Source organism: Actinia tenebrosa, unplaced genomic scaffold (assembly GCF_029948245.1).
Source record: "Actinia tenebrosa isolate PJP-AT-01 unplaced genomic scaffold, QUT_ActTen_1.0 PGA_scaffold9__36_contigs__length_13948895, whole genome shotgun sequence".
Classification (NCBI taxonomy): Eukaryota; Metazoa; Cnidaria; class Anthozoa; order Actiniaria; family Actiniidae; genus Actinia; species Actinia tenebrosa.
In genome coordinates this window covers 13179987-13205222 of record NW_028292586.1, presented here as the reverse complement: position 1 = coordinate 13205222, position 25236 = coordinate 13179987, and the positions used below count along the sequence as shown (strand labels likewise).

Genomic DNA, 25236 nt, shown 5'->3' with positions numbered 1-25236 from the left:
CGCCATTTGGATGTTACCTCTGACTTGTCATTGAATGTTACCGCTGACCAGCAAGGTTTATACGTGTGGCCTTGGGGAAAAAATCATGGAACTCTTAATAGGTTTATCTTCTTCTAAAATATCCCCAAATTATGAAAGGAAATTTAAATTCATTTTGGCACCTTGAAGACCCGCTATTGATGTTATTTTCATGAAAACATCATAAACCACACCTTTGAAACTATTTATTGTGTCATTCTTGTGTTGATCTAAACACTAGTCTAAGTTTCAACCCCAATCTAATCATGAGCCTTGGTCGAGGCTTGACTTTAAGTCACTATCTTCCTTGTGTATGATTACGTTCTTCATAAACAGTCCAAAATCCTATGAGAAATTCCTTGATTGTTACCATGGTTACGTGATAGGTCTCCTTAAACAGTTAAGTCTGCTCCGACAATACTAATATTAACAATATTATCTAAATAACACACTAAAATTATCGACTATATGTCTAATTAAAAAATGTGTGTATTGTTTATATAGTTCTAAAGCCCCAAAAAAGTAAATTGCGGAAAATGTCTTACCTACTACTTGGTTATCAAAAACGCGAATATTCTTGAAAGGAAGTCAGGGATTTACTGCAACGATTGTCGATTGCAATAACCATTGATATTTATTATAATGAGAATGAAACCCAAATATATTCGATTCTAGAAACTACAATATGTTGGTGTAAAGTAATCGATTGGATGTATGCAAAACACAGCTCGTGTACTACATTGATGGTTAACTTAAAAATATATGAAACGAAGGGGTTTTTTGAACTTACTTCTACGAGGACATGCTCTATGTTTGATCAAACCTTGTAATATAAACTGATTAACGAATTCAAGATATTGTCATGCTAGGAGTTTTTAATGGACAAATATTCACTGCTAAAAAAAAACCTAAAAAACAAAAGTAAAAGTGATGAGAGTATTTGGTAAAACAACGAGCATCCAGCTCAATCCAATAAATACTTTCCGTGATCGTGGGATGCTGTAGTTCTTTGTGTTATTAACTAGTAGTATTTAGTGATCTAGTGAGACATTAACTATTAAATGACCTATCACTGAAAGCAAACCGGTCCAATCTTGGCGCCAAGCTGTTCTTCTGAGATACTTCTGTGGTAGAAGGAGAAATCTTCTATTGGGAGGTGGTTGATCTTTTCGCTGGAAAATTTGAACATCGTTCGTCGCCACTTGCCATCATCGTACTGCAGAAACAATTAAATTTGGAATTGTCGATCCCGGAAAAAATATTTCAGTCTTTGAATATATACGAGTCTGCGATCTGAAGAGTATTTTTCATAAAGGAAAAGTATACAGCGCAAGACCGAAAAGTAGGCACGAAAATTGTGGGCGTGCCATAAAGAGAGTTAGAGTTGTGACGTTTCCCCACAATGCTTCGCTTGCGCATGCGCAAAATGCCGACTTACCTTACAATTGTCTTTTACGACTTTTGGACGATATTTAGAAGAGGCGGAGAATTCTTTGCCATAGGGTCCATGGAATTTCCATGAATATCGAAAGCTTTTGGTTGTTTTATGAAACCATACCACTACAGATTTGCATTTGATGACAATCTCCTGTGATACGCTGTTGCTTAGTAATCGAAGGAAGTTAAGTTGTACTTTACTGATCCTGTACTTGATCTAAATGGAACAAAAATCCAGTTAATCAAGAGCTAACAATATGGCTTTATCTATTGTCATGTAAAATGCCAACTAGATTGTGACGGGCTCGTTAAACAAATTAAGTTATTATCAAGAACAGTTTTTTGAAAAATACTGAAGCAGCTATATTGTGTAAGACGTCGTAGTCTAAATGAAAATAGGGACTTTAAGATTTGCAAAATCTGCGACGGCGACGTCTACCGGAAGTGTGAATAACTTCACTTTGGGGTTTCGCGTCCTCAAAGTCTATCTTCCCTGTGGATGAGTTGACTTTACTGACAATGTTTTGAATAAAATTTCCAATGAACAGAACCCCTAAAGAAATTATTTACACTTCCGGTTGACGTCGCCGTCGTAGATTTTGCGAATCTTAAATTCTCTAATCTTTTTTTGAGACGGTCATTTTTACCCTTGAGATAAGTTGCTTTTTAAAAACAAATTTATTACCTTCGATCCTTTTGCAAGATCTGAGAATTTTCGCCATCCTGGAGTAGTGCTGTTATACCACTTTTGCTTTGGAATCTAGGACACCAAACAACACCAACAAATTCAACAACGAATTCAAGAATCATTTAGATTATGAGGTTATTACATATATTGAATATACCTTACCATATTATAATGGGGCATAATGCACGTTTCTCGGGTTTTAAACTTGCAAAGTACTTTGACTGCATCACCAGGACAACCCAAGTTAGGATCAATCCAAAACCTCCCTGATAAGCAAAACTTTGTTAATATATACTTCAACCATAAGCCTAGTTCAGAAAGTCATTGTCAACTATATTAATAATATGATAATATATATAATTATTAATAATATGCATCATAGTATGGCAAAGTGAAGTTCGCACAAGGAATAACTTGGAAATATTTCATTTCTATTTCAATCTGTTGTTATTTCAAAAATGCCAAATGGTCCATCGAACAGCTTTTCTTTCATGTCAAGTGTTGTTTTGTAGGTTGGTTTTTATAATGGTTAAATAGATTAATGTTTCTTCGACCAAAAACAATTGATTTCTCTTTCTTTTATTTTCTTGTTCAGGGGTATTATCAATAGTAAATACTAAGAAATTTACCTGTCCTTACCATCTTTTATGCCTGTTACTTTCCCCAGTTCTTTACAGGTCAAAGCAGGATTGTGGCGGGTACCCAGGGGAAACTTTGTATCATCCACTTCTGACATGTAGAAGCTTTTTATGTTACCTGGGATGAACTATAGGTTATAAAATTTACACCATTTGGTAAAACTTCAATCTTTTTCATTAATACTTTTCCCAATGCTGGAAATAGGTGTAACTCTTTTCACTCATCATATGTTTAGGAAATGAGTGTCTTTCAATTCGTTCGTCTCCAGTTGAAGAAAATCCGGACTGTGCCGGAAATGGAGAGAAAGACAAAGAAAGAGAGGGGAGGGGGGGGGGGGGGGGGGGAAGGAGAAGGTGTAAAGCATGAATTAAGTAAATCTTGAATTGGATAACCTGTGTTCAGCCTAACGTCTCATAGGACTGAAAATCCCCTGCCGATAGGAAACTTAATATTCCATTATTAGTATGTAGAGAGTACGTTTAAGTCTTATGACTTACCTGATTTAGATGCGCACTAAGTTGATGTAATCCTCGCATTGGTCCAGGTCTGCCCTGTAAGGAAAACAATAAGTTTACAGTTAATACACTTATGCAACTAGTGAACAGGTATCGCAAGTTGAAGGTGGGATATATACTTACCGGTCGTCCTCTAGAACCCTGACAAAATAATGAACAAAAACAAAGTAAATAAGTATGGAAGAAATTAAAAATCCAATAACATATATTACCATTGATTCAAAAGGTTTTTATCATGGAAGACGTTTACTCGGATGACCAAAATATCTGGATAACAAGTTTCTTGTGTTATCGATAGCATTGTATAACTAGAATGTTTTATTAGTTAATACTTACCGGGGATCCCCTTGGGCCCTGTAAATCACAGAAACAAATAATCTTAGTGTTAACCAACGAGCGAAACAACAGCAAACAGACAAGAGCAAATTTATATATCTACCTTGACACCTTCATCACCCTGAATGAAACAAAGTAAAGGAAAAGAATTACAAATAGTTGACGTATTGCAAAATATAGGCGAAGAACTATTGTCTAGCTTTAGTAAGGCCACGCCGTATATGGTGCGTCTTTTATCGAGCAACAGCCACATGGGAGTGGTGGTGGTAGGGGAAGGCGGTTATCAACGAAATTTATAATAAGAGGGAAGGAATTTATTGCGCCTCACCCCCTCTCCCCCAAATCCACCTCTGGAACGAGACCTGCAATTACTGAAAAGAAATTTTTAAGCATGAAGCGTACTTACCATTATGCCTTTGGCTCCCTAAATGAAAAGAAAACAAAATTAAGATCTCTATTACGATTATTTGTACATGAAACAGAACCTTTAATTCCAATTCTTGCTTACTTGCTCTCCATGGAAACCCTGAAAGAGAAACATACGCATTTAGTTCAAGCGACAGGGCTATTTTTACACTTGGTATCACAGATACACTTAATAATATCAAATCATGTTGAATCCTAGATAACTATATTACCTCGGTACCTGGCCTTCCAGGCGCACCACGCTTGCCCCTACCTCCACTGCTGCCCTATTAGAAATAAAAAATATACAGAACAGATCCTTGATTTAGCATTTGAAACTCAATATAAAGAATATGTTAAAGTGATGCTATATTGATAATTCTACTTACTGGTGGACCTTTTCTTCCTTTTCCGCCTTCCTTGCCCCTTTTACCATGATCTCCCTAAGGATAATAATATCAAATTGAGCTGATCCTCGCAGTATATGAAGCAACTTACAGGATAATAATACGCCGGTCATAAATTACATTCCGTCCACTTGAAAACGAACCTTCAATATTACTGACTCTCATACTGCTTAGATGAGCTTACCCGCTTTCCTTTGAGGCCAGGATTGCCTGGTTGTCCAGAATAGCCTCTAGCACCCTAAAAGAATGCAATCATAAACAACAAAAACACCAATGAATTAGTATTAGGTAAAACTTTATTACAATAAGAGGGATATCTAAGCCTATTGAGCACGTGCATGTTACGTCAACCACTATCTTAGTTGACGATAACAAAGCATTCCTCATTAGCTTCTCTTGTTAGATCAACCAACATGGCGTGGCGGTTGTTTCATTGTTATTCATATCTCAAGGGATTTTGAGTCACATGGTTGCACACACTGTATACATTAATAAATAAACCTATTATCAAGAAAAAGGTTTATGAAAACTGTTCTTCTATCTTGAATTATTAGGACCTCTGAAATGATAAATTGTAGTATTGTTTTAGCAAGTACCTGTTTGCCAGGCGTGCCTCCTTCTCCAGGATCACCAAGGAAACCTTTAGGTCCCTAATTAGAAGAAAATGGAGAATTAAAAAATGCGCATAAAATATATGATGTATATCCTATTTTTTAGATAGTATATTTTATAGTCTAAAAGGTTGCTGATATTTGCGCGCTCTTACCAAAATACCAGGGACTCCATTTGGACCAGGATCTCCTAACGGACCTTTAATTCCCTGTGAATAACAGACATCATTAACAAAACTCGGAGTCTATTACAGTTATCATATAATGCACTACATAATCCCACTACTTTAATGATTAATTATAAGGTGTCTTAATTAATGAATCAAATAGATAAGATTTTAGTCGCGTTTTGTAAAGCTTTTGAAAGGTTGAACTGTTCATGTAGTCTTAGTCGAATGACTTAGAGTGTTGGCTGAGGACATAGCATTACTAATACTGAGACACTGTTTTATCTGTGTCGTTGTATTTAGTATCTAAAAGTATTTACCCTAGGACCTTGAGCGCCTACTTTCCCTATGGGCCCTCGATCACCGAGTTTGCCCTGTAATGGAATTCAAATATGTTTGAGTTTACAGCAACAATAAATATAAATGAAATAGAAAGGAATAAGAAAACTGATAGAATAGGAAAATAGGAAAAGTGAGATATGAAGAATAAACGTACCAACCTTGGGTCCTACACCTCCTCCTTTTCCTTTTGGCCCTGGATCCCCTCTTGAGCCCTAAAACAAACACAGTGACAACAATACTTTAGTACAGTCTGGGGTGAGAGGCGGATATATCTATTTGGATTAGGAGATCACATCATGACAGAAAGCAACTTTCAATAAAATTATTCTAAAAGACCCTTTCACCTAGGGCGTTTTCCCATTATAGACCACGTATCATTCCTTATAGTATACGAATTTTGTGTTTAACGGGCGCGCACGAGAATACACATGAATATGGATACGACTCAAACAAAGAATCGGACGTAATGTTGTCCCATTTCAGGCCACGTGTCACTCCCTAGACTGTCCTTTCTTTGTTTAACGGTTGCGCTCAATCTGCACATGAGAAGACACATGAATATGGATACAACTCAAACAAAGAATCTCATTCTCAAGGGAATGACACGTTGTCTGAAATGGGACAACATTACGTCCAAGCCAAGGAGAACTATTGTAATACACAAAAGAAAGAGAGGACATTTACCTGATCACCATTTGAGCCCTTATTTCCTTTAAGACCCACCTCACCTTTTTTGCCCTAAAGCCGAGCAGAAAACAGGACATTTTAGTACAACAATTCGAACATGTGTGTATAATGATTTATATGCTAGTTTTTAACTATGTGTCAGATAATGGTGAAGGAACTTCAGCATTCTACGCGAGAGAGCGAGAGAGGGATTTCATTAAAACGTTATATTGATAATACTTAATTTCATGATAATAGATCGGAGCAGACTGATAAATAGAACAGTCTGTAAGTCATAACCTGGACTCCAAGTTTCCCAGGATCGCCTTTTTCTCCTTTCGCTCCAGCTAACCCCTGTAACATAAGATGTAATAATGGCTGTTAACGAGAGTTGCTCACATGGCTTGTAACAAGCAGATTTCATGCAATGATTTGACAAGGGAAAATTATACTTCGAATCGGATTACCTCGGCGCCGATTTTTCCAGGCTTCCCCAATAGACCAGGCTCGCCAATTTCGCCCTGTCAGTCACATCAAAGCAAAAAAATGATTTAAAAACGAAAGTCAAAATACCAACTGATAGAGAGAGAATTCTCCTTACCTTGAGACCAAATGCTCCATAGGCACCGTGTGAGCCTTTGGAACCAGGTTTACCCTAAGGACAAGAAGGCCAATAAATACTACTGTTAAACGTATTATTAAGATGGGTGGGGCGGGGGGGTTTTAATCACTGATCATCTTAGGACATTGCGTACTTATTATTATTATTTCACTATACCTGTGGTCCACGTAAGCCTATGTCTCCGATGGGACCCGGTATTCCAGGTTTACCCTATAAAATAACAAGCAACGTTAAAAATCGGATAGAATACACTGATTTCAAACGCATGCAAGTAGTGTAATATATTCACAGAAATCCGAAGTTTGAACATGATGATTTTATATCTACATATAATGGACACTTATTTCTTGAATGCAAGGCTAACATGGAAATACAAAAGAAATGCCACAAATTCCATCGAGAACGAGTGTGATTTTTTTGTATTTCAATGTTAGCTTAGCATCCGCGATACTTTTGAGAAGGTTCTATTTTTGAGTGAACATAATATAGTCTACTAAGTGTATCTTTTGAAATAGAGTCTGAATAAAAGGTGGGGGAGGTGTGGGTAGGGTAGGGCCTAAAAAAACAAGTAGAACTTTACCTGACCTCCGACAGAGCCTCTTTCTCCTTTGGGGCCTATTTCTCTGTCTTCGCCCTGAAATCAAAAACACAACATTTTAGTTGTGAATATTCCTGTCACTAGCTCCCTATGTCTCTCCCTATGTATGCTTGCATTGGAAACAGCAAAACAGCATTGAGATACATAAGATGTCACTTGGGTGTGACTGGAATGGATTGGTTGTGACTGAAAGGGATTGCAAGTGACTGGGCCTCAGTCAGTGACTGGATTTGAATCACAAAAATTTTTTTTTTGAATTTTCACCTTTCGAATAACCATGAATAATCTTAATGTATAGCAAAAACATGCCCAACTTCTAAAACTTGATTTTCTCTTCTAAATGCCCGAATTTTAAGTGTTTTTAATTTTGGAAAATCCGGAACCGTACATAGATGGAATGGACTAGACTTCGGTCGGCTGGATCGTACGGATCGTTGACGTTTTTCTACGCCGAATTTGCAGCTTTTATCCTATGCTTTTTATTTTATCATTCATAACTAGTGATCCTATTTCAAAATTTTGCAAAAAAAAAAAAAAAAAAAAAAAAAGGAAAAAAAAGTTTTTCAATGTTTTGGATTGTGGCGAAGCGGCGAAGGTATTTCAAAGGACTGTATTTAGTACATCAAGTGTCTATAGGTGACTCTCTAATTTATGCAATGTAGACTTTAATTTAATTATCTGCCTAAAACTGATCAATTTAAAGATAGGTATAATATACTTACCGATTTTCCAACAGAACCTCGGTTCCCGATACTCCCTTCGTCCCCCACGATTCCCTAAACAAAAAATAAACTTTTTACATCTTTTCCAACAAAAAAATACTTCTGGAAACGATCTACGAATGCTTAGAAAATCTATTATAAAACTCCTACCTTGATGCCAATTTTTCCGAAAGTACCAATCGATCCTTTGTCTCCTTTTGGCCCCTGATACAAAACGAAAGGCACAGAAACATCGATGACTAATGCAAACTAAATTTCCAACTTTAATTTCTCTTTCACCACTCTCCTACATTATCTCTTCTATACCCCTATCATGTCATATGAGAACCTAATTATAGCACCTGGAAGATTATTGAGTAGATATTATTAATATTTTGAAGAATAATATTACCTTCTTTCCGGGACGTCCAGTGGATCCTGTTTTCCCTGGCGCCCCCTGTTGTTCACCTGCACTGCCAATATCTCCTGGAGGACCAGGGTGTCCGCGGAATCCTACTAGACCCTGTTGTACGGAAATGAGTACGTAAATAGTTGAAAAACTTACAAACATGGCGGAAAGATAGAAATCACGTAATGAAGTTACAAATAAGGATTAAACAGCGAAGGAAAAAGTAATCACGTGATTAATTATTAACAGATCAGGCATGGCGGGGCTGAGTAATCAAGTGATCAAGTAAATGGCGGGAAGTAATCACGTGATCAAGAAGATGGCGGAAAGTAATTCACGTGATCAAGAAGATGGCGGAAAGTAATTCACGTGATCCAGAAGATGGCGGAAAGTAATTCACGTGATCAAGAAGATGGCGGAAAGTAGTTCACGTGATCAAGTAAATGGCGGGAAGTAATCACGTGATCAAGAAGATGGCGGAAAGTAGTTCACGTGATCAAGTAAATGGCGGGAAGTAATCACGTGATCAAGAAGATGGCGGAAAGTAATTCACGTGATCAAGAAGATGGCGGAAAGTAGTTCACGTGATCAAGTAAATGGCGGGAAGTAATTCACGTGATCAAGAAGATGGCGGAAAGTAATTCACATGATCAAGAAGATAGCGGAAAGTAATTCATGTAATCAAGTATTGAAAACCAAAATAAGTATACTTACAGGGACGCCTTTCAGACCTTTGACGCCAGACAGTCCTACTCCACCTGCCGGTCCCTGACAATAAGCCAAACACAGTATCAGCGAATACGTTCGTCTATGATAATAAATACATTACGAATAGATACGTACCTTTGCTCCCATCTTTCCCAGTGGACCAGGCTTGCCTCGGGGACCCATGATACCCTGTTCAATTGACCAGTTAAAAATGCAACAATGGGTTAATGTAATATTACACTCATTCAGTGTAGTCAATGTCATGCGATCAATTTTACCTCGACGCCTGAATGTCCTGAAAATCCAATAGTTCCTGGAAAACCCATTACACCCTAAACATACAAACAGAGATAGTACCTTATATAACTACAATAATACATGTACTTACTTATGCCACTTGTAGACAGTATCTTACTGATAAACTCAGGATAAATAAAAGAAACTACAATACTGTTCAGAAAAGAGAATGTAAAAGCATACCTTCTCTCCCAGCTCGCCTGCCATTCCCATTGGACCGATTGCTCCAATCACACCCTGTAAGTGAATAATAATGTTAGTTTTGCTGTCATTGTTTAGCTATATATATATATTTATAAAGATTTACTTACCGTTAAACCTTTCATGCCAATTTCTCCAGGTTCACCTTTTGGGCCATCTGGACCCTAGAAAAAAATTAAATAATTAATAATAATAGCTAGTTATAACATTTAAACATATTATTTGATTGATCGATATTTCTAAATTTTAGTTGATATCCACCTGATCTCCTATCTCTCCCGTGAAGCCAACGCGACCTTTTGATCCGATGTCACCCTAATGGAAAAAATGGTGAGTAAATTGTTTTATACATGGGTATTGGTTTTCCCATTTTACAGTTTCTTACTTTATTACTGTTAAAAACGATGTAGGAAATAACAATAGAGTTCAGTTATCAAGTACCTTCGGTCCAGGTTTTCCAGGCATACCATCTTCGCCTACCGCTCCAATAAAACCCTATTCCAAAGACAAGAAATCTAATATTAATACCATGCGATTAATTCATTGTAAATCACTGTAGGGTAAAATGAATTTTCAGTAAGTCATTTTAAATTGTAACATAGATGCTATCTAATAGGATGTGCTTACATAGAGTGGTCAATAAAAAGAGAATTAAGTGAGGTAACTAAAGAGGTTCAGTTCTTACCTCTAGTCCTAGGGTGCCATTGAAGCCAATAGGACCAGTCGAACCAGCTGGACCCTAGATCATGGATCTACAGTCAATATTGATAGTCCAGAATTACAACGGTTGTCTGGCAATCACAGTACACACCGTTACCCAACTAGGAACCCCTATGCTTATCAACCGACTACTCAATCCATGGATTAATTGATCACTAAAGTGATTTTGTGGGAAATGCGGTATGATAATGACTAACAGCACATTCACAGTAAGACATACCATAACATTCAATTGGCTTCCCATTGTTTTTATGTGTACCATCATGTAATAGCGAACTACACCAATAATTTGCTGCATCGTTTCCTCCTCACTTTCGTTGGAGGGGGCGACTAATGCTTCATATGGGAGTGTTTCAATGACAAGTGGTCATGGGTCTACAGGGGCAAATCTAGGTTGGCTGCCCTTGGGTGCCTATGGCCTCCATGATCCCCCTAAGAGGCCCCCCCCTGTACGAATAGGGGCTGCCAGGATAGCATTCTATGTCGGTTTGAATTAGATTTTGTTTATATATTTATAGATTTTTTTTGTTGGAAATGATTTGTAAAATGAGTGTAAATTGCTCACCGGCTTTCCATCGGTTCCCATATCTCCAGGGTCTCCTCTTCTACCGATGATACCCTAAACAAGAAGAAAAAAGACATTAACTTGTACTATTAAGTTAGTCCTGAGCAATTTAAAGCTATTGAAAACGCGATTGCCTAAAGAGTATAGCTAATATTGTATTTTACTGAAACTTTAGCTCAGTTATATGATCTCGATGAATTTCTGAAAAACATAACCTAATTCTTGCCAAAAACTCTGCGCCTTCGTATCGCAGTAAATAAGAATTATAGATGAAACGTTTTCCCTTCCATGACCATAATTGGGACAGTAATATATAGTAATATATACAGTGAACAGATGCGCTATTATATTACCACTGGGCCAGTTTCTCCAGCCAAACCTTCCTCTCCTACGTCACCCTATGAAAAGAGTAAAATAGATTTTTAAAGAAGTACGGGAACATGCATATAAAATTATACATTTTCGTTTTCCTTTTACGCAACTTCATTAATAGGATAAATAAGACTAATACTCAAGAGCAAACAGCCGCAACGTTCATACCTCCCGTCCAGGAAACCCTGCTTCACCGGTTCGTCCAATCAAACCCTATAAAAGAACAATGTAGTGAAATGTTTTGGTTTGAAGGACATGAGTTTTATACTGCAAACGTCATCATAATTTTCACTTCTTCTTCATTGTCATCTCTACCATCATTATAACTGTCATCTTAGGATGAAATGTTTACCTGGAACCGTTTATTAGAAACGATGTTGTAACTTTACCTGCTTGCCTTCCTCGCCCTTCTCTCCTCGCTCTCCTTTTCTGCCTCTGGGTCCCTAAAAACATTACACAAATTGTTATCATCCTATTTATATTATCTGTAAATCAACTAATCAGGGACTTCTTTTACGCCTATATTCTTCACTTGCACGCTTGTACCGCGGCCATGTCGGTGGTATTTAACAAATTATTTGTTAGTACTTCTAGTAACATGATTCTCTAAGACACTGATGGATACTTACTACAACTCCCGTTTCTCCAGCCGTTCCAAGAACCCCTTCAAATCCAGGTGGTCCCTAGTATCATAATAAGAATGAAAAGAAATCAAAAACAGCATATGTAGTATCATCTTCATTTACGGTTTTGCTGCTGATTGAATATCTTACAGTTTATACTGGAAGAGGTATACTAACCATTATTCCTATTTTTCCATTGGTACCTTGGTCGCCAGGTTTCCCAGCAAGGCCCTGTTTGAACGAGAAGAGCAAATAGTCATTAACAATAAGAACCACTCGACCTGGTCCACTAAGACAGGCATTCCGGAAGACACTATGTGTCAAAGACTCAGACTATAAGATTGGGATGTGAAATTTGAGTTGTGCTGACAACAATGACATGATAATACAAATAATAAAGAAAGAAATCCTATGAATAAATACTTACGGCAGCCCCTGGATCACCAATCAAACCTTGAGTACCATTAAGACCACGAGGACCCTGTGAAATACACAAACACATGCATGCATCTGAGAAGTTAATATAAAAAGTGCGTATTGTTTGGATCAGTCTTAACTTGCGGGAAGGGGAAAAGGGGCCATGAAAACAAGGTCGAAAGTATCAGTTAACGTTATCACGTATTAGGTATAGTAATTGTGTCAGATAGTGAACTTACAGGCACGCCATGCGTCCCTGGGTCACCGAGGGCTCCTTTTTTACCAGGTGGTCCCTATATAACAAGAACATAGAGATTGAAATCAAAATAGAGAAAACATAGATGTAGATGATTAAGAACTGTAATATTATGGGTGAGTTTTATTTGAGACCAATCCTGTGTGGGTAATAAGAAGTGCACACTGAAATGTCGCCCGACAGTCGGGTTGCCACTATTATTAATATAACAAGAGTTTAATATACGAGATAGCTTCAGTTGAGAAGGGCAGTGACATTTACTTACTAAAATATGTTTTGGTGGTTATGTGATAACCATTTTAACATGGACAATAATAATAAATATCTCGTTTGGTAATACCAAAAATAAACTCTTACCATTCCGCCTTGATTTCCTTGTTCCCCTTGGTTCCCAGCTCTACCCTGCGTAAAGACGTTTAGAGTTATATTGATTGACAATATTGAGCATACTTTTTTGAATTACTGGATTTACCGCCACTCAATGTCTTGACAAACATTATATTATATTGCTTGCCTAAAGACCTCTTCCTAATAACCGGGCTATGTCTTCGAGTTTCTAATTTACTGATACAAAGATACATGTAAAAATGTCTTGTTGACCTTGTTTCATGGAGTTGGTTTCATGACAAGTTCTCATTAAGGCAGTTGTACGTGTCCGTGTTGTACGACTTAGAAAGGGCGGATTCTGCTTCAAATTGCGGAAGAAAGTTGTCTGGGACGCATATGGGGACGATGAAAATAAAGCACCTTAACCTTAACAGTTAATAAGCGATTCAGCAATATGTTTGTCTGACATTATGACATTATACTGCCCTTATACCTGTTTGATTTTTGTTTAGATGACAGCTCATTTTATCAAGGGAATGTCAGCATGTTCTCATACCTTAAAACCATCAACACCAGGATATCCCGTGTCACCTTTAAGTCCTGCTCGGCCCTGGAATAATGTAACGCCAATCGTTAGTCCCATTTTTCCATTAGGCAATCGATGATTCGATATTTACATGCAATAACTTACCACGCCGCCTTCAGGACCCTTGTTGCCAGGATTTCCAGTCTCACCCTGTAAAAGGTTTCCATAAGAATGTATTAGTGCTTGCGCGGTTATTTGACGTTCAACAAAAGCATAGATTTGTTTAATTTTAAAATGCCTTAACTTTCACACTCATACGACAACCCTTCTATTAATTAGAGAATGACTTCAAGGTACCATTGGTCCTTTTAATCCAACGATGCCAGATTTCCCGTCCATGCCAGTGGGACCCTAAAAAAAAGGTTAAGCGAAGTCAGTTGAAAAGAATAGATGTAGCTTATAGAACATAGAAATGAAATAGAAACATCTATACTCAGACCTTTGCACCATTTTTACCAGGAAACCCTGGTATTCCAGGCTGGCCAGTAATTCCCTACGAGACGAAATAGCATATGAGAGTAAGAAATAATTACGTAATAGAAGAAATAGAAGGCTAAAGCATAGTTGCAGTAATATTAAAGTCTGGATTGTACCTTTTTACCAGCAATTCCTGGATCGCCTCTTGGACCATTTGCTCCATCCACACCCTAAGGGGAAAGGTTCGAAAAAAGACTAGTGAAAGATTTGAAAAATAATAGCCAAACTGAAAAGCGAAATAACGTTTTCGTGTTTTTAGTCAAGAGTCGCCGGAATTTAAAAAAAATCAAACTTCATAATTCAGACAGACAGTCTAAAAAAGAAGAAAAATTGAGTTATCTAATCTTCTCGGCGTAAGTTCACTTACTCTTGGTCCACGCCGTCCCAGTCTTCCTTTCTCGCCCATGGTTCCTGATAGGCCCTTAAATAATTCATATAGAAGACAGTAAAAGAATGGATAATGGGTATAAGGTAGCACAATCAAGTACTGAGTAGATGGTTTTGAATCGACATAATGTTACCATTTTTCCTTTGTTGCCCTGCTCTCCTTTCACTCCCTTTCGTCCAGGCTCTCCCTGAATTTAACAACAAACAGGAAATTATTCGATTTGCAGGATAAAAGCTTGATATGAATACGTATTTTTGTTTAGATGGGAGAGTAAAGCGTTCTCTTGTCTGAAATATTACTTCCTCTTTAATGTATGACCAGATAAAAGAATGATGATGATTATGGAGAGAATGGTAATGAAAACATCTATGTTGGTGAGTGACTAATTTTCATTAACATACAAAAACATCATAATAATGATGATGATGATCGTGATGATGATGATGATACTCATGTTGGTCAATGAAAATGCATATATAAAGTGCAACAAGAATAAATATCAAACCTTCTGTCCCTTAACGCCCATCAATCCTAAGCTGCCAGTAGGACCCTAGTAAAACAATATGACCAACATGTTGTGAGATACGGAAAAAGTAATTTCATGCATTGATGTTTGAAGTGCAGTGTAGACGATCGATTTATGCAGTATGTATGTTACCCTACAACTTTTGGCACTACTTATCAGGGAAAATAATTGTAATACCTTTTGATACCTCATAGTGTTCTTGATCAACGCAAATAATCTAATACTTCTTGCCTATTTTATTGTAAGACTTCAATCTAATATACGATTTACCGTAACTCCTCTTAGTCCTATTTCTCCTGCTTTTCCTCTAGGACCACGGTCACCCTATCAATGACATAACTCAGTTTAATACTTTAATTTTAGCACTATTATATGTTAGTCAACCCATCCTAAAAAGATCTTTAATAAATCCCTAAGCATACGCTTTAGTTGTCCATTAGAACTAAATATAAAGAATGGAATATTACCCTATGGCCGATTACACCTGCTGGGCCTGGTGGTCCTTGGGCTCCCTTGAACAAAAGTAATAGATTACAACAGTTACTAAGTTTTATTTGTATTTTCATTAACATAGACCGACAATAACGAAGTAATATAGGTTTAATCTAAACTAAGATTACTCACAAGCTTTCCAGGGCTGCCAGTTAGACCCATGGGTCCAGAATCACCATAAAATCCCTTTAAGAGGAAAAGTATTTCATGAGAGTCCATAAAGCATAAAAAATAAAAACAAAAATGGCAAGGACGACAATAGAACCAACAACATCGAGTGCTGTACATATACCTCCACGATTAATTCACGTTAAGATACTAACCTTCTCGCCTTGTTTTCCTTGAAATCCCATCTGTCCAGGGATGCCCTATATTCATATCAACATAACTAAATTCAACATTTATGTCCTAAAAATAAATTTGGAAAAAATATGACGATAAGCATGCACTTTTTGCAAACCTGAGGTCCTTCAATGCCTTGTAAGCCTTGTGGGCCAATGATTCCAGGGTTACCCTTATTGAAACACGAATGACACCATTAAATAAGAATAGCCAGTGTGCACAAGCACAAAGCATGATGAGAAGCCGAGTACTTACGCTTCTTCAGCTCCTCTAAAAATCCCTATGACAATTTTTCCTTCGATATTTTATATGTAAATGTGAGTATTTCAACAGAGGAAAATAACAGAGTAAGGTTTTTCTCATAATTCTATTAATTTCCTTGTTCTGATTTGTGTAGTACTCGGTTTTCCTTCAAGCTTTGTCAAGGGGATTCGTGCTCGTGCACATTGGCTATCAAACGATCTCTATTTAAATCTTAGACACAAAGTATAAAATTGGCAAAAGTAAATAATAATTATAAGGTGAGATTTAACGAAGTACGATTTTCCACTTACCTGTTCACCCATTATTCCGCGGATTCCTTTTTTACCTTGCAGACCCTAAATGCAAGGACAAAATAAAAAATTTACTAGGACAATTTCATTTAATCAATGCACACAGTATTTCACGTTTGAAAATCATCTTATCTATGCTACATCAAAATCAATAAAGGTTGCACAACCTATAGAGGTCATCGGCTGATCTGCTGTATTTTACATACCTGATGTCCGGCATAACCAGTGTGTCCTTGGAGTCCCTTTGGTCCCTTTAATAAATAAAACCCTGGTTAACTCGATAAAACTACCTTATGTTCAATCTTATACACAAATGAATCTAGATTTCTAATTCTTATTGGAATAACATTACTCCTTTATCGGCTGGGCGCTTATGAACGACTCTTTAAGTGCATGCGTGCGTTTGGAACGTTGAGTGCCGTTATTCTCTGTAGCCTTCTCTGGAGCTGGCTTTAAGAGATCGTGGCAAGACGTACAACTTACCATCTCACCTGGTGGGCCGGGGGGTCCGCGAGTTCCTCTAGGTCCTGATTCAGCCTTTGTTTTCATATGGGGAACGAAGAGATATGAAATTAAATGTTGAAAAAAGCTTATTCTTATTAATTCCAAGATCTTAATACTAATGCTATAAGTCGAATTAATTTGATGGAGTGTTCAAGTACACTCATTACAAAAATACGTACCTTCTCTCCTTTGGCTCCTTCAAACCCCTTTTCGCCTTTAGGCCCTATATGACCCTGAGACACAAACCTCTTGTTAGTACATGATGGAAGGTCTAATCAGTGTTCTAAAATAACTGGCATATCTATCGCGTTCTGATAGGTTGAGAGCGCGTGCATTATGGAAAGAAAAAAAGAGCACACGCGCGCACTTTCTATTCCGTCAGTCGTGTCCAAAATAACAGCTACTGTAGTTTGTATTTTGTTAAGAAATAAAATCTTGCTTAATGTGTTGCGTAAAGTTACGAAGCTCATGAGGATTGGCGGACTCTCGAGAAATATTGAGAACCAGTCCGTTCGCGCTTTGTTCAGTTTTCCTAACATTTCTCTCCTCATCATAACACTTCTCTTGTACTTTATAGCTGCACGCAGCATGCATACACGTTTTCTATTTGTTCAATCATGATGGTGATGACCATGATGATGAATGAGTACAATAATAAAAGAAAGGTTATGTGATGAACGAAGTCCTTCACTTTACTCCAACACTTACCACATGCCCAGGCCACCCACGTTCACCAGGTCGACCAGGATCTCCTCTTGGTCCCTAAGAAACACCACACACGCGTATAAAATATGTAATGACGCATCATAAAATCAATCAACTCGGGAAACTAACCCTTATGCCAGAAGGTCCTTTCTCGTTGATAATGTTGCGAGTGGGGCGGGGATCCTTGAAAATAAACAAACAACAGCAACATTGATTATTTCATGATGATGTTAAACCCCGGCCTGCTTAATCTAGTAAATCAAGGAAGTTAAAAAGATTGAAGAAAAAAAAAAAAAAAAAAAAGAATGGCATGACAGTTTTTGTACACATTCAAGAGAATGACCAACACTCCCATCCATTCATCCGTCATTTTTTCTCCATTTTATTTTTTTAACATTTACAAATTGAATATTGCACTATAGTTGCAATTCAATATAATAGTCTAGTATCTAATACCTACTGTTGGTATAATTCTAGGGGTTGGCAGGATAATATCTGGTCCTTTAGGGCATATTGGATATGTTTTAGCACAGTGTTCAGAAACTCCATCAGATCCAATCATCAAGGTTAGCTCGCAAATGTTTTCCTGGAAAGGAACAAATTAGAATGAACATTATTCAAGAAGTACTGTTCGTTTAGCAAGCATTTAGAACTGGGCATTGCTGAGTATATTTCTGGCTTCAACAGCTTCTGTAATGAATTTTGTTTTCCTCTCATTCCTTTTTTTCTAGTCCCTTTTTTCCATTTCCTCTTCTGTTTGTCACTTAATCTTATATCATTATATATATATATATTTATTTTAGATCATTCTCATATCATATCATATCATTTTATCTGATGAACCTTTTCTTCGATAGACGAGACTCGAGACGAGAACAAATAACCTTCTCTTGAGGCATCAACTATTTACTTAGCCATTAACGTAACATTATATTGATATACTGACCCTGACATCCTCTCTCGTAGGTAAGTTTGGTGTTACAGTCACAGCGATTCTATCCCATGGAGGCAAGTCCGATGACCTTTCAGGAAATGGTATTCTTTGTACTGTCCTGCAGTCATGGAGAAGAAGCTCAAGACCTCGATAGATGATAACAAATTTTTGCCATTCTTCAAAGACGTAATCCGGTTTGTGTATTCCAAGAATATTTTCTCCTTTTTGGAACGTAACTTGTCCTTTACTAAGCAGAAGACTAAATAAGGTTTCAGAAGAATTAGCCGATTCAGATTTAACGCTTACGTTAAAGGAATTGATTAGTTTCGAATTTAACGTAAAAAGAAGTGAAAATTCTCTGCTGGTGTCATTTTGGGTAAAATAATCTGGGAGTTTCAAAGAAAACGTTTGCGAACGTTCCAAAGTAACTCCATCTGGATCTGTTTCTCTCCATCCAAAGGCTTCAGGAAGATCGATAGCTGTAAGAAAAATAACGTTTGCATGTCAGTCCTTTGCGCAACACATCAATAGACAATGTCATAGTGTGAGTATAGACCCCTTAAACTGATTTCCAATCCGTGGGGCAATTAAAGCAAAAGAAACCCCTTAAAATAAAATCTTTTTCGATGTTTATATATTATTAATTGGTTTGACTCCCAGGATTTAGTGCAAGGGGTCTTTATTCAACGTAATAAGTACAGGCTAGGTGAGAAAAAAGAGGCCGGGGGAGAGGGGGGGGGGGGGGGGGGGGGGAGGGAGAGGAGGGGGAGGGGAGGAGAGGGTAGGGAGGTCTTATCTCATCTAGCACTTTACCCAAGAGTTTCAAAATACGACTTCAAGTAGTTATAAAGAATGCAGACAGGTATTTTAATCCTCCTGGTTTAATCCTTGGGGTATTAATTGGAACAACCTTCTGACATATAACAGGCCCTATCTTAGTCGTCTGTCTGTTCGCAAGCTAAGATTGGCCAAGTCTACGGTTACTTCGAATTATCCTTTACAATAATATTCTCAGCTGACATATCCGATTCAACTACTTGACATTACTAGTTGAAGTATTTAACTCCACTTTAGGATTTATTCTTTTTGAAAAAAATCATCAGTACTAGTGCAGTCCTAAGATCTCTTCAAATAAGTAAAGAAAGGGACTAGAACTTCCTATTTTTCGTTTGACGTCGAACGACCTCTGAGTTTTCAAGAGAAGCAATGCACGAGTCCATTTGTATGCTATTACTGTAAACATGCTAAACCATTTTTGCTTTCGAACCAGTCTTCTCAGTTCTCATTACTCTTACCTCGGGTGACGTCATTTCTCGCACCCTGTGTTGTGCGCGCATACGTTGTTAATGCAACATTTTCCCGAGTGCATTATTACTGATACGAATGCACAAGGAGGGGGCTTCAATTTTCGAACTTGTACACCTCACACACTTTTTTGTCGTGAAATAAAATTAGCATTTATAGTACCTATTCAGTAGAATACGACTTGTACAACTAGACTACATGTATACAACTATACAAGTTGTCCCGCAAACACTAATGCCTAGTCGTATATATGATTACCTTGAATAGCTACTGAGGACTGTCCATAGGCAAAGTCAACGAGGAAATTGGCAATCGCAAGGATAACAGCTACAAGGACCCCCTGGCTGTCGAGATAAAAATATGTCACTATAAAAAGTAACAACAGATTGCAGGATAAATTGATAACAACGAGAAGAGAAGTGAAAGAAAGCTAAAACAACTGCTTAGCAGGTAGAAACCGTTTGTTTGTTTAGTGCGCACGATTTCGATTGGTTCTGCTATGGTCATAACTTAGTTATAATTGTGTTACGACATTCTGGAGTACGCATGCAGCTGGCGTATGTGATTAAAAGAATATGCGGTTTAATGACGTTTGCTACTTCAGATATGGAAATAGACAGTTACACCACTACATCATTCATCACCAGACAAAAATTGATATATTCACGACACTTCTGATACGAAATTGTACTTGAATAGCAATCAGAGTCTAATTCAAGTGAGCAGAATTCCAATTAAGGAAATATGATTAAGATTCTAGTATTGGTAATAGGCGGTCGGCAAAAGGGAGGAGCAGACCGTTGTTCGTCATGAAATGCATTTCTTTTACAGCTCATGGTACGTGAAGGGGAAAAAGGTACTAAGAAACTAAGTAAAGCTCCACCACCTTCCGACTTAACGTAAACATTCAAAGGTCAGATGATATATTTTTGCGTCAAGAATTGAACACTATATGACTTTTTAAGTATTTAGAATTCTTATTACGTGTAAAGCATTTGGGATGGCATTCATTAACTAAGTGTATTTTGTTGGGAAAGTTATGAGTAAGGCTCACTTGTGAATTTTGTTATTTGTGTAATCGGTTTATTTGGTAAGCTTATAATGGCAGGCATGCACGTAGTATAAAGTAGGTAGTTTAACATGATATGCATATGGTTATAATACACACAGGATTTACACATGCTCAAGTAATTATTACAAGAAAAAAGTTCTCTCTCTCTGTATGGTATGTAATACCTGTCAATGTATGTCAAAAAAGGGTGGAAAATATGAAAATGGACTTGAAAATATGAAAATGTACACGCAAAACGAACTGAAAAATACTAGCCATGGGAAGCCATTTCGATGTTATGGCATGTTTCCCACCCATGCAAAAACCTTTCTAAGTATACCCTATTGAATGGCTGGTTATGCTACAGCAGCTAAGAGGTTTACTAAGCTTATCACTTATTCACTAGTTATTAGTACTAACTTGATTGCTTAACTCATGATTTATTGATTCAGTTGATAACTTTTGACAGTTCTCCATTCAGAGTATGTCTTCTGTTTTTCTAAATGTAAATTAATTGCAATCGTTGTAGATGAAGGCTAATCTCTGTAAATAAAGACTGTTTTCTTAGTATGACCCTGTATGGAAATCTTGTTTACATAACCTAATGCATTTCAGTGTTCTAGTGCTGACTAACAGCCTTGATCAAAAAACATGATATATAGAGCATTTTGGCTAGGGCATAGAGTACCATTTCTTTATTTAATGGTTGTGCATAAGAAGACGCACATACATTCTTTTTTGTACAACAATAACTTAAGAACTTACAGTAATATATATTAAGGGGTATGTCTTAAATCAACCCTAGCATCCAATTAAAAGCTTACAAATTCTTTCTAAATTAGAAAGATGAGGACTTTTCATATTAGATCTGTCCAACAAAAAATTTATTTTGATAGCTTTGGAGTTTAAGTAAAACAGCTGAACATTGGGCTGTGGTTTGAACCCTGACTAAAGCAGCAAATGCAAACATCTGTTTTTTTAAAGTCCTAATCAAACTTTAAACTGCATTCATTAGAAAATGATTGAAATTTTTCTAATCTGAGGCAAAGATTCCAGTGTAGCTTCAGCGCATATAATTTAAAGTCAATTAAACCACCTATTAATAATTTTGCAGATGAATGCAATTGTAATTGCATTAAGCCTACCAAATGTTTAAGATTGTTACATTTTAGACTGAGGTCAAAGTTCTTTTAAAAGTTTTTGTTGACAAGCAGCACACTTGTATTAATACTTATAGCACATAATGCTCACAGACTAACTTAAGGACCAATGCCATAATTTTGCTCCAAAAATATCTTTGTTAAAATATGCAACAGAATTTTTATTCAATTTTATGAACAATTTGTAAAAGTTGTGCACTTAAAATATTCATATTTGACTAAGATAATGTCAAGTTTGTAATTAATACTTTCAGATAAAAAGTAAAATGGATACATATGGTGGTAACATGTACATTTAGTGATGCAGCTTCTTACAGCTGTATATATGAAATACTTGGTCCAATTCCCAATCAGGGTCAAGCATTAGTTGAAATGGTGGTTAGAGTAGCCCCATATGAAACCTTTCCAGTACACTTTGATACAGCACGTATTTCAAAAAAGGTTGAATACTGAATACCAAGACCAAAGGGTATTGTGGGTCTCGTTAATTTGAAATAAAAAGTAAATATACAGCAATTAACTCTCTACTTGTAGTTAGTATATTGTTTCAGATGGAATACAATAAAAATAGAATAAATAATAATTATTAATCCTATTTTAGACAATGTCACTATGATCCACAATGCACTTCAGTCTTGGAATGCACTTTTCAGTATGCAGTATTCAGTATTCAACCTTTTTTGAAATAGTTGTATATAGTAGTGACAGTTCACAGTGATGATTAATGGTAAGTTTTTTGTGGTGCAGTTTCTTATAAATCATTAAAGTATGGGCTGGACTGACAATTATTTTATAAACACTCCGTATATCACTTTAAAAGACAAGTCTGGATGGTTATTTTCTAGCCACATCACATAAAAGGAACAAATGCAAACAAAGCATCAAATTTAAATTATCATTGTTCAGGACTGACTAGCACCTGGTGTTCACATGAAAATACAAAGTTTTTTTACATGTAGGAGAGGCTAATCAGTCCAGAACTTAATAGTTTTGTGTTTACTAGTGGGAATTCTTATATTTTGTATTATGCATTATAAAACTTGTTGTTGTGGAGCTTCCAACATAGTACCACAATTGTTTTGACTTTGACGATTACCCATTTGATTGAGTGCTTTAATTTAATCAAACTTTGTAAGACATATTAATGAAACTACCGTAGTTATGAAACTTTTTTGATTGTTAAAAGCAATTTTAAAAAAAGCATTTCTTATGAAATGGAATAAAATAATTAATAATTAATGTAAAACTCACTCTTTATATTGCTGATTTGCAATCATTCCAAGAGAATGAAATAACACAAGACACGGTAGCCATGTTGGATGATATAACAAAAGAGACTAATCACAAATCTTTTGTTAATTCCATCCAACATTGTGGCTGTGAAAACCATCAATACATTTATAACCTTTACATTATTGTGGTGCTCAAATTATTCAACCTTTATTACCACATCTATGTAACTGTTGGTGATGGATTCAAACAATAATTACACATTATTGACAAGCAACATTATTATTATAGATGAGCCCGGTATCATCTCTGAACTGATTGTAACAAAAGTTACAAGTAGTTCACATTTACACAGGTTATAACCATAGTCAGTTTGAAGAGTAAGAGTAAAAGAATGAAGCAGTCATATATTTCTAGTTTACAAATTTAGTATTCTAAGTTAGTTGTTGACAAATGAAAAATATTAATTCAATAGTATTACCATAAATATTTACATATTTACTCCAGTAAATATATATGTTGATAAAAGTGTCACTATTTAGCTTTGAACCTCTGTGTAAAAGAATATTATGATGACATCGAGGCATATAAGTTTGTAAACGTGCACGACCCCATATTACTGTGCTAAGTATTCTGTAAGACTCCTTATGTACTCGACATAAATACAAGTAGTGTTTTCTAGTGATAATAAAATACAAAGCATATCTGACCTGGGCTTGGATAGCTGGCCCTTAATCCACCACATTAGAAGTCTTCATACAGTGCTTGGAACTGTTGATTACAATTAAAAGATAGATATGAATCAATGATCAATTAATACTGCTGCCGTAAAGAATGGCAAGGTTTTATAATTAGTGAAGTCATTACTAAGTGTTCTGTATGTTTTTCACGGAATCTGCATGACGGAAACTACTGCTTGACGACATAAATAAACCTAACGCCGAACGTCTAGGAATTCTGTAATACACCACGTTCAAAAACGTCCAGCCTGCTCGATGCGTCAGGATACAATGCCCACCTATCGCTTAGTGATTCTTTAATAATGCTGCCATTGATGCTTCATGCTCCAAAGCCGAAGTTTCAAAGTCTATAACATACAGGGCCTTATGATTTCTAGAAATATATTGGTCCAAAACGAGGAACATACGTGTCAAATCTGAGCAAGGAACAAGGATAAAGACAGAACAGTAACGCACATATAACTTAGTCAAGTAATTTAAAACCTACGATGAATCAATTGCCACGACAAATCAATGCCCTTGCATGGCATCGCAAATTGCGCGCAACTGATTTTACCTTAATAAAAAAACTTGGAGGTAAGAACCACTTATGATAAAGATATCCAGAACGTGTCCTACCTGATTGCCCTTTCTACATAGGACAGTTGCCGAGCTAGAGGAAGAGTACTCCACTGTTGTGCTTTTAACGGGGCCGCCGAAATACGGCCGCAGGAGACTGGAAACTAAACTGCTCACAACAAACTCGTTATTGTGCAGGCTGCGTTACCATGTAGGACAACGACACTAAAATCCCAGTATAATACTTTGGACCATCATTTTAGGTGGGTAGTAAGAAGAGAAATGGGAACCATGGTTTTTACTGATTATCTGGAATTCAAGTAGGTGATCCCTTTCGTTATGTAGAATTAAACACCCTCCATGTATGGAGTAACGCCAGACACACGAGACTACAAAAAGGTATTGTGACAGACAAACAACACCGAACAAGGTTGACCGTTCCGTTTTTCATCAAAGCGACGTGATGTAAAGTGAAAAACCATGAGCTTACAGTCGGTTTTTTCACAAGCTTCTCAAAACAAGCCAGAAAGTTTAGATCCAGGAAATGTGGTTTTTGGTAGTCCTTGATGTTTTTTAAATAACTATTAAAGTTAGCACTTTTAAAATGCTAAAAATATATATAATTGTTTAGCGAATT

General features: G+C 36.7%; 1 protein-coding gene across 5 annotated transcripts; it reads right to left on the bottom strand.

Moving 5' to 3' along the window:
• Nucleotides 1-209: 209 nt before the first annotated feature.
• LOC116294869 (uncharacterized) lies at nucleotides 210-24765 on the bottom strand. Of its 5 annotated transcripts, none has more exons than XM_031702548.2 (68): nucleotides 24660-24764; nucleotides 24012-24072; nucleotides 20119-20204; nucleotides 18568-19034; nucleotides 18082-18207; nucleotides 17751-17804; nucleotides 17625-17678; nucleotides 17096-17149; nucleotides 16896-16949; nucleotides 16619-16663; nucleotides 16413-16457; nucleotides 15977-16030; nucleotides 15840-15884; nucleotides 15649-15702; nucleotides 15492-15536; nucleotides 15295-15348; nucleotides 15004-15048; nucleotides 14632-14685; nucleotides 14478-14531; nucleotides 14227-14280; nucleotides 14073-14126; nucleotides 13931-13984; nucleotides 13739-13783; nucleotides 13604-13657; nucleotides 13078-13122; nucleotides 12704-12757; nucleotides 12475-12528; nucleotides 12225-12278; nucleotides 12054-12107; nucleotides 11814-11867; nucleotides 11593-11637; nucleotides 11406-11450; nucleotides 11053-11106; nucleotides 10453-10506; nucleotides 10209-10262; nucleotides 10029-10082; nucleotides 9878-9931; nucleotides 9750-9803; nucleotides 9548-9601; nucleotides 9405-9458; nucleotides 9276-9329; nucleotides 8565-8675; nucleotides 8324-8377; nucleotides 8174-8227; nucleotides 7434-7487; nucleotides 7010-7063; nucleotides 6833-6886; nucleotides 6699-6752; nucleotides 6532-6585; nucleotides 6250-6303; nucleotides 5724-5777; nucleotides 5544-5597; nucleotides 5212-5265; nucleotides 5042-5095; nucleotides 4630-4683; nucleotides 4428-4481; nucleotides 4272-4325; nucleotides 4142-4159; nucleotides 4040-4057; nucleotides 3737-3754; nucleotides 3634-3651; nucleotides 3421-3438; nucleotides 3280-3333; nucleotides 2783-2909; nucleotides 2306-2409; nucleotides 2141-2215; nucleotides 1457-1672; nucleotides 210-1234 (listed from the first exon to the last, which is right to left on the bottom strand). In XM_031702548.2, exons 2-68 carry the CDS (start codon nucleotides 24044-24046, stop codon nucleotides 1088-1090), a joined length of 4311 nt encoding a protein of 1436 aa, XP_031558408.2. In that variant the 5' UTR covers nucleotides 24047-24072; nucleotides 24660-24764; the 3' UTR covers nucleotides 210-1087. The 5 variants fall into 5 exon arrangements, 4 of the variants coding, with proteins under 4 accessions (XP_031558408.2, XP_031558409.2, XP_031558411.2 ...); XM_031702549.2 differs by having other exon boundaries at nucleotides 24598-24744; XM_031702551.2 differs by lacking the exon at nucleotides 24660-24764 and adding an exon at nucleotides 24320-24466.
• Between the last annotated feature and the right edge of the window lie 471 nt (nucleotides 24766-25236).